The sequence below is a fragment of the Phalaenopsis equestris genome, unplaced genomic scaffold (genome assembly GCF_001263595.1).
Source record: "Phalaenopsis equestris unplaced genomic scaffold, ASM126359v1 Scaffold000499, whole genome shotgun sequence".
Classification (NCBI taxonomy): Eukaryota; Viridiplantae; Streptophyta; class Magnoliopsida; order Asparagales; family Orchidaceae; genus Phalaenopsis; species Phalaenopsis equestris.
The window spans coordinates 108453-119094 of NW_018164939.1; the positions used below are offsets into that span (position 1 = coordinate 108453).

Genomic DNA, 10642 nt, shown 5'->3' on the forward strand with positions numbered 1-10642 from the left:
TTTTGATCATTTCCATAATATCTTTCTTTTTCAAGCTGTAGAACTGATTTGGGTTTTTTTTTTCAGGTGGTGCCCGCAGCGAAAAATTATAAAACTTGTGGAATTGAACCTGATTTGGAGGAGAAGTTAGACCTGATGTTCGGGGGTGTCGTCGCCACAGGAAAATATGCATGCGCTCCCATCGAGGTAGGATTTGGTGAAACACAGGATAATGTTGCTGTCAGCTTATCAGATGATTCACCTAATTTCCCAAGTCCAGGTCCCACTGAGATTCAATCCACAAACCGCTCCAAGCAATCTAGGTTCGAGAGTAAAAAAAAGGCTTTTATCAGAAACCAGATCTCATGCCTTATGGATTCTTCCAACGATGCCCCTCATAAAGTGCAGAAAACGTCAATTAACGAGGTTGTGACAATTTTAGAGTAGGATCTGAGTATTGCAGCGGATGATGAGCTTTACTACTTTGTTGTTGAGTTGCTTCAAGATTCAGTTCAGATAGATTTTTTCACAGCAATTGCCAAAGAGCGAAGGGTGTCGTATCTACGACATTTCTTTGAGCGCAGGAAAATTTGAATGGAGTTTTTTTAGTATTTGCTATGTGCTTATTTAAACAGTTTATGAGAAGACATGGTTATTTGAACTGTTGTTGATTGAGACTTTTTAGTTTAATTTGTTATTTACATATAACTACCTTTATGAAAACTGTGAAAAGCTAATATGTTGGTAAAAGTTCCTTAGAAGTCAATAACTCTGATCTACACTAACTGCTTGTGTTATTACTTGTCACAGGTTAAATAATAGACTTTTTTTCATAGTGATGATTAGCTTAATAATTTATTTTTCTTTGTCATAATATGTCCAGTATACATCATTATGGACCCAAACCAAGTACGTCATCAAAGGAGAAACACAGCTATCAACTTGCTCGTAGAGTACTACAACACATACATCGACCGTTCTCCCTGCTACCATAATCACATTTTGGAGACAAATGGGTTGTGGAAATGCTTGTTGGACATCCCACAAGATTTCACAACATGTTCCGCATGACACAGGAGGTTTTTACAGATCTTTTAGCAGAACTCATTGGATCTCATGGCCTCCATGGGTCTATGAGGATGAGTGACCGTGAGGTCTTGACGATTACTCTTTATATATTATCACAGAACGAGTCAATGCATAGTGCAATGGAACGCTTCCAGCACTCATCCGAGACCATTAGCAGGTACTTCTCAGTGGGTTTGAGTGCTTTGGTGAGCCTTGCCAGACAAGTCATAAAGCCAATGGATCCAACTTTCTCACGAACTCCTACGGAGATTCGTCACGATCGACGCTACATGTCATTCTTTAAGGTACTGATTTAGTCTTATATTAGTGAAATTTAACATGAAAGCATGAAATTGATTAATGAATTACTAACACTTAATGTTTAGGATTGCATCGGTGCCATAGATGGAGCACATGTTGATGCATGTGTTTCAAATGATGAGAAAATTGCATTTATCGGACGAAGTGGAACCCCAACCCAAAATGTCATGGCAGTTTGCGACTTTAATATGTGTTTCAAATTTATCATGCCTGGTTGGGAGGGTAGTGCACATGACAGCAGAATTTTCAAGAGTGCAACACAGAATCCACATTATAGTTTTCCCCATCCTCCTCAAGGTGTGTTGCGCCACGAAATATTTATTGTATTTTTTTTTAATGTGAAACTGAAGGTTTAGCACCTTACAGACAAGTATTATTTGGTGGATGCTGGTTATCTGTTGCAGCGAGGGTATCTCAAACTATATCCTGATACTAGATATCATATACCCTATTTTGAACGAGCAAGTAATATTACACGAAACAGAAAGGAGGAGTTCAACAAAAGACATTCCTCTTTGTGAGGCGTCATCGAGAGGACATTTGGTGTCTGAAAGAAGAAGTTGATGATATTACGTGATATGCCTCCTTACCCATTTCCAAAACAAGTTCAGATTGTAATAGAGATGATGACAATACACAATTGTATTAGGCGACACCTGTCTCGATATGACGTTGATTTCCTCAATGCTGAAGCAAATCAACAGGAAATAGTTGAAGACCCATCTAAAAACCAAATTGGTAGTTTTAAGTTACGAGATGAGAGCGAACAATCAACCATTTGTACTAAGGAAGAGGAAGGTGCAACTGAAATGGCAGTCATTTGAGAACAAATTACTAATGCGTTGGTTAATATGTGATTGATTTGTAATTTGTTATAAAGACAAAACAAATGTAACTTATGAGTGTTTGTTAGTAGAAGTTAATTTATGTGCAATGGTGATGTAATAAATAACTTTATTAAGGATTAAAGCTTTTTATAAATGGTTATGGAAGATCATTTTATGGATTACAATGCCCTATATTATTTGCATTTAGCTGGAAGCTGTTTAGATTACAATGGCCTATATGATGTTAAAAAATTAAGTGTTGTCCAAGAAAATATGTAAGTTTAGGTGTCTAATATGTTGGGATAAGAATTATGTGGTATTTATGTAAATGACCTAAGTTATATCAACTTTTGAAGAATTCAAAATAGAGAATTAATTTCATGCTTCTAAATATATGTTTCTAAATTTTTATATGTATAGATGAATTAATATTTGTATACATTGATATATAGATAAAGATAAATTTTAAACCTATATGTTTTCAAAATTACAAAAGATTTTTTTAAAAATTTTCTATAAAAACGTATATTAAAAACAATTTATTTCATTTAATTAATCAAGAAATAATATTTTTATGAATTTAATGTATATTACACTCATATTTATACAAATAAATCAAAAATTAAAAACAGTTTTAACAAACAGGGGCAGTTTGGTCATTTTTACATGAAACAGCTAGCCCACAACATTTTTTCCCGCGGCTGCACCAAACAGACAGTCAACTTTCCTCCCCGCAACTGCTTCCTCACAGCTGTTTTCTGGGGCAGCGCAGCTGCAGCTGAAAAGCTGAGAAATCGCAGCCGCGCCCTCAATTACAAGATTATGTAGCACACAAAACACATCCTTACTAAAGTAGACACAAACATAAAACACTTAAACACTATAATCATTCCCACGATCAGCACTTATTGATCTCATTCTCGTCACCCTTCTCACATGTTAAATATTTGCCATCAAATGTGTGGAAGAAAGGAGGACGAGAAAATTTCATAGTCGTTTCCAATTGTTCTTGCAATACATGGTTACCTGATAATCCCACTAACACACAATGTGATTGAATTGGAGTTTCATCTACCACTCGAAATGCTCATATTAATGATATATTTCATGCAACATGTTGTGCAGATGTGAAAGCTCCTCTTCAATCTTCCCAAATTTGCTCTTCACCCATTCTAAACTCAGCGCTAAAAACCCATTGAAATAGGTTTGGGCATCATTATGCACAAACTTATTTCTAATGGCCATTCCATTATCTCTACTCTCCATGGAAGCAAGTAAGATCTCAAACTCCCTCAATACTTCTTTTCTCTGGTTATATTTTTGAAGGTCTGAAGTTTTGGGACAAAGGCAAGGGAATTTTATAGAAAATACATGGAGAAAAACTACTTTGGGGTGGTTTTCCCACGTCCAAAAATTGTGGCGCCTAGGTAACACATTTTGGTGCTTAGGCACCAGCTTCATTGGACTCTGGCGCTTAGGCGCCAATTTTAGCGCCTAGGCGTCAGTGTCATGGTGAACACAGATTCACCTATCGTCAAATTTCTTCAATTTCCAATCATGTTTAATACCTTAAATAATGTTTAAAAAATGCTACTCTAGCAAAGCATGGACACGATACTACAATAATAACAAACATAAATCAAATCACACAAATAGATTATGAGTTGCCTCTCACAAAGTGCTTGGTTTAACGTCGTATGCCTGACGTATCCAAATGTTTTACATGGATAGACCCAACATCAAAGTTTCTTTATAATATGACTTATTTTCTCTAATGTAAGGTTTCAACCGATGTTCATTTACTTTAGTTATATGTTCAGTTTTTGGATCTTTAATCTCCACAGCCCTATAAGGATAAATTTTTGTCACAATAAATAGTTCATCCACCTGGACTTAAGTTTTCCAGGAAATAATTTCAATTGAGTGTTGTATAATAAAACTTCTTGTCCAAACTCAAAATTCTTTCTTAAAATCTTTCAATTATGCCCAATTTTCATCTGTTCTTTATAAATTCTTGTATTTTCGTAAGATTCATTCCTAATTTTCTCGAGCTCATTCAATTGTAATAATCGTTTTTCTTTAGCATCCTTTAAATTATAATTAAATTCTGTTATCACCCAGTAAGCTTTATGCTCTAATTCAACTAGTAAATGACAAGCTTTTCCAAATATGAGCCTATATGGAGACATTCCTATAGGTGTTTTATAAGCAATTCGATAAGCCCATAATGCAGAATGAAGTTCTTCAGACCAATCAGTTCTTTTAGGATTTATAGTTTTCTCCAGAATTTTTTTAATTTCATGATTTGACAGTTCTGCTAATCCTCTTGTCTGGGGCTGATAAGCTGTGCCTATCCTATGTTTAATCTCATATTTTCTCAGCAATGTGTCCATTCTAAAATTTTTAAAGTGACTTGCCCCATCAGTAATGATCACTCTTGGCATTCCAAATCTAGTAAACATATTTTTGTCTAAAAGTTTTGCAACACTCAAAGCATCACAATGAGGTAAAGTTATCGCTTTAATCCAATTAGACAAATAGTCTACAACTAATAAGATATAAATCTTTCCTGAAGATGGCACAAATGGTCCCATAAAATCTAAACCCCACACATAAAAAAATTCAACTTCTAAAATAAAATTTAGGAATATTTCATCTCTTTTAGAAATATTGCCTTTTCGCTGACATTGATTATAAGTTTTCACGTAATTATTAACATCCTTAAACAATGTAGGCTAATAAAATCCAGAATGTAAAATTTTAAATGCAGTCTTATCAATTCCAAAGTCCCCCAAATTCAGATTTATGACATTTTTGTATAATTTTTAGAGTTTCATTAATTGGTACACATCATCGATTGACTGAATCACGACTCTTTTATATAAATAAGGGTCATCCAAAAAGTAAAACCTTACATCATACATAAATTTCTTTTTCTGGTGGCTTGTTAGTCTGTATGGTAGAATATTACTAAGTAGTTAACTATATCTGCGTACCACGATATATGCCACTCAACAAAAATATAAAATTGCTCATCAGGAAAATTCTCATTTCTATCATCCTCATTGTTCTTTTCATTTTCATTCACAAGTACAATCACTATTTTTTTTTAGGAATATAATGAATATGACTAACCCATGCACTATTAGATATATGATAAATAATTTCAGCATCTAACCACTTCAAAATTTCTTTCTTTACCACTTCTTTCATAATTAGATTTAATCTACTTTGAGGATCAACCTAGGTTTATAGTTATCTTCCATTAAAATTCTGTGCATATAAATTGAAGAACTGATTCCTTTAATATCGGCTAATGTCCAACCAAAAACTTTCTTATAATTTCTTAATGTCTCCAATAATTTCTCTTCCTGATCTTTAGTTAACTATGAGGATATTATAATAGGTAAAGTTGATGAATTTTTTAAGAATGCATACTTTAAATGCGTATGAAGTATTTGCATCTCAAGCTCATGAGGTTTTTCAATTGAAGGGATTAAAGATTTACTAATTTCAGTAGTATTCAAAATCTCAAAGTTTTCCTAAACATAATTAATATCCTCATCATTTATCTCTGATGATTTTTCTTCAAAATCACTTTCAGATTCACTATCTAATCCTTCTAAATCTAATATCACACCATCTTTTTCCTCAGAAATGACTCACATTTTTGTTGATAATGTTTAACAATCATTAATCAATAATTTTCATCCTATATTTTTCTTTAACAAAGTGCATGATCAAATCTCCATTCTGCACATCAATCATAGTGTGTATGATAGCAAGAAAAGATCTCCCTAAAATAATTAGAATTTCTTTATCTTCTTCCATATCTAGCACAATGAAATCCACATGGAAGATAAATTTATCCATCTTAACAAGTACATCTTCTATAACCCATTTAGGATAAATGATAGATCGATCAACTAAATGAAGGGTTACACTAGTGGGAGAAATCTCTCCCAAGTTTAACCTTCAAAAAATGGATAAAGACACAAGATTAATGTTAGCTCCTAAATCACATAAGACTTTTCCATAACATTTTTGTCCAATTGCACGGGGTATAGTGAAGCTACCAGGGTCTTTAAGCTTCGAGGAAGCTTCTTTTGAATTATTGCACTACATTCTTAACTCAGTGCAATAGTCTCATAAGCTTCCAATTTTCTTTTCTTGTTTAATATATCTTTCATAAATTTGTCATAAATTGACATTTGCTCCAAAGCTTCCACAAACGGAATATTGATTGTAAGCTTCTTAAATATCTCAAAAATTTTTGAAAATTGATGTCTCGGTCTTTGAGGAAAAAGAGGTGGTGATATTTCTAAATTAATTTTAGTTGGAGAGACAGATTGTTCTTGGTCTTTAGAAGTAGTTTCTTTAGATATTTTTGTTTCTTCAATCTCTCTCTCAACTTCAATTTCTTTTTGACTTTTAACTTTTAATTCCTTTCCACTCTTAAGTTGAACAACTTTAATTTGTTATTGTTCTGTTCCTTTGTCTTTCGGATTTTTTTCAACATTACTAGGAAATGTTCCCTGGGGTCTGTTGCTAAGTGCGTTAGCAATTTATCCCAGTTGATTCTCAATATTTCTTATTGCAACACTTTTACTTTGCATTTGATTACCCATTTGCAAAACTACTTCGTCTATAAACAACTTCTTTTCCTTAAATTGTTGGTTATTAAACCCAAGAGGATAAGAAGGTCGATAGTGAAAACTGCCTTGATTGTTCCAGTTTCCAATTGCATTCGCTTGATTGTTCTCCCATTGCTGATTTCCATCACCAAAATTGTTCAAGTTAAAATTGGGGTGGTTTTTCCAACATGAGATATAAAAGTTAGAATATGGGTTATTGGATTTATTAGCAACCACATGTAAAGTTTCTAATGATTGAGAATCATTCGTTTGTCTTAACAAATTTTCTTCACTTGAGGTATTTGAGAAAAATTCATAACATAATTATCTAGTTTCTTAGATATCGCAGCAACTTGAGCTGCTAAGATTGTAAAAGCATCATTATCATGAATACTATCCACTCTTTTAGGATTTACCCTTTCTGAGCGCCTGAGGGCCATTGAAAATTATTTGTGGTCATTTCTTCAGTTAGGGAACGAGCTTTATCAAATGATTTTGACATTAAAGATCCTCCAGCAGCAGCATCAATTATATTATCATGATTTTATGCTTGTGGAAGGTTCTTCTCGCTATTTTGTAGGTTATATGTGTTAAAAGTAAAGCTTGATGTGGACACTTTCTAAGAAGTTCCTTAAATCGTTCCCGAGCCTCATAAATTGACTCCCCTTCATTCTGCATAAAAGAAATAATATCATCTTTGCAGTTTTTGAAAAGGAAATATTTAACCAAGAATTTTTATGTCATATCTCCCCAAGTTTTAATAGATCCAGGTTCTAACAAATTTAACCAAGCATTGGCTTTATCCCTTAACGAAAAAGGAAAAAGTCTAAGCCTAAGTCTAAGTCTAATTGCATCGTTTGATACTCCATAATATTTGAATGTAGCACATAGTTCTAGAAAACTTGCAAGATGTAAATTTGGATCTTTAGTTGGTTTCCCCCAAACTGATTATTTTATACATTTGTATTATTGCAGGTTTAAGTTCAAATGAGTTAGCCGCTACAGTAGGGATTTGAATACTTAAGTGAATTTTATCTGTCATAGAGTTTGCATAATCCCTTAAAGGTCTTTGTAAATTTTGATGTTCATTTTCATAAGTAAGAGTTTCAATTCTATTTTGTGATGTGTTTGCCATTTCTTGAAAATTGTGAAGTTGTTTTTGCTTTCAAATTCTTTTTATAGTTTTTTCTAATTCAGAATCGTAGGGTATTAAACTTTCAGATCTCGAACTTCACATACAAAAAGTAAAATTCAGAAAATAAATTACTAAAGCAATCCAAATAAAATAATTTTTTTTCTTTTTTTTAGGTTTTTGCAAATTTTTTTTTATATTTTTTGGTTTTCGTATTTTTTTATAATTTTCAATATTTGTAATTTTTTTTGTAACTTTTGAAAATTTCAAGTAAAAACTAAAACTTTTAGTAGTCCTTCAATTCAAAAATAAAGTTTCAAAGAAAATTCTGAAAAAGATATTTCCTTTTTTAAAGTTTTGTTTTTTTGTCGCTTCCCCGTCAATGATGCAAAAAACTTGACCGACCTGCAATCACACAGATATTTATATTCCTTAATATGCCAAAAATTTGACCCAAATTATATTTAGCGGCTGGTGAGAATAAATATAATTTGATAAAAATTAAAGAAAAAGTTTTCTCACTAGAGATGTTGCACAAGTATACGTATCGTTTCAAGTAATGTATAATTTTCTTTAAAAACCCCAATATCGATCTAACAGGGAAGACACAAACAAAAATATAATGAAATGAAATACATGAATTTTAACTTTAAGAGAACTTTACTTAAGACTGCAGTAACTATCTAAAGATAAAAATCAAGCTTACCAATTTCTACAAAATGCAAGCAAAAGTAAATGTATTGACTTAGACAATATAAAAAATGAGACTTTCTCTTTGCCAATAGTTCATAATCAGTGTAGGATTTTAAAATTGTTTAGAAACTTAAATGTGGTATTGTGACAAATAGGAACATACCTATTCTTTACTTATTTCGAATTGTGTAAAGAACGTTGACTAATCTAAAGTTGGTGTCGACATGTATAGTAGTGCTGTGTAGGTTCTAGTCTCGTACTCCTAGATTACCTACTGTGCCCTTTCTATTGAACCTACCAATGACCCTTAGTTCCAATCTTTAGACCAAATTAACAAAATAATCTAGTTTATTACTCTAGAAACATCAATTCAACGTCCATAAAATCTTATCTCCCTATCTATTTGCACCCGTTTCGGATGATCACCACTGTTCTTTTCAAGGTAGAATGTGATACTTACAAGCAAAGAAATCTTAGCATTCTCGGGTCTATAAGTTTCCTCAACAAATTTTAATAATACAAGTGACCGATTTGTAAAGTAAATGAATATCCTGTAAAAACATCATCACAATTTTTAGAAATAAAAGAAGTTATAAAACAAATCAAAATAACTTACTTAATTACTTCATACTGCAAGGAGAAAGAGAGAAAACTACTCAAAACACATGAGGATAACAAAACAAAACATATTTATAAAACCAAAATCCAAAGTATAAAACTTAAAGATAAAGTTACAAATACTTATCTTGAATGTTCCCCCAAACACTAATATGAAGTTCTCTGACTCCAATAACACTTACAAGACTCACAAATTCCAGAAATAACAAAGACTCATAAGGAAAAATTCTCACACACTTAACACACTCACACAATGAGGCCCTATAGATCCGACTCCCTTAGCCTCTTGGAATTAATCCATATTTATAGAACTTTGAAAATGATCAAATGTTGCTTCATACATTTCTTCAAAATTCAGTCCCATTCAATGAATCTTAGAGAAAATAACCGTGGTGCATAGACGCCCAACCGTCACGCCTAGGAGTTAGCCAAATTCTGCGTCTGGCGCCTATGCGCCAGTTCGGATGGTTAGTATTTTTTTCTTTGGTTTAGCCCATTTTGCTCATTTTTTATGTATTTTTGTTCCTTTTTACTTTTAATTTTTTTTTCTTACACCTGAAATAAAAAATATAAAAACACCACTCATTAAAGCTTATCATCCTAAAAAATGTGCATAAAAATATATAATTTTAAGGTCGATCAACGACTGCTTGTCGAAAGTCCACATTGACCACTCAGGAGTTGGAAGAAACATTTCTTCTTCTCGATATATCCGAGTTGGAGAGCGATTGGCTCGACCGGATGAATCTGATCGATTGGAATTTTTAGGGGTGATTATTCACTCATCCACTGTTTTCCATGGCATGAGGACTGCACACATGAGAATGTAACTCAGGATCATCCTTGGTAGGCCTTATGAGACCACATCACCCCTTGCATCATCCGTGAGATACCTTTGTGATTCTTGTTGGCATAATTTTGACGTACATATAGTCTTTGAGCATTGCATAATATTTTTGTTGTCTCTATAAAATGAATAAAATGTACATATATTTTTTAATCAAACATTTAAGAAAATAAAATACAATGCACTCCCACTATTTTTAACAAAATATCCTTCTACCAAAAAGCATCCGCGGACCGACGAGCTGCGCAGAAGCTCATTACCCTCAGCAGCAATCCCTCGAGCCCCATGATTGCCACGGCGGTGCACTTGGGTCCCTTTCATGGCGCACCATTCAAGCTACCCATTCCCAAGCTACACGAACCCGTCACCTCTTGCCCCACCTTACTCATCCTCTCTCACCACTTGCTTCTACCTATCGCCCGCTCAGCCAAATCCCGCCTCGCCATCAAAGCCCTTGCATCCTCCGATTCACACACCTTCTACTCCCACTCCGCCTCCGCCGCCGCCGCCATGGAATCCATCA

At 33.4% G+C, this 10642-nt stretch overlaps 1 protein-coding gene across 1 annotated transcript in view; it reads left to right on the top strand.

Annotated features, from left to right (window-relative positions):
* Positions 1–10329: 10329 nt before the first annotated feature.
* Positions 10330–10642, top strand: part of LOC110028178 (uridine 5'-monophosphate synthase) — a gene marked incomplete in the record, with an annotated part of 43310 nt that continues 42997 nt past the window's right edge. Inside the window, 1 exon segment of the mRNA XM_020729921.1 lies at positions 10330–10638. Within this exon segment, the coding sequence (XP_020585580.1) occupies positions 10405–10638 (234 nt within the window).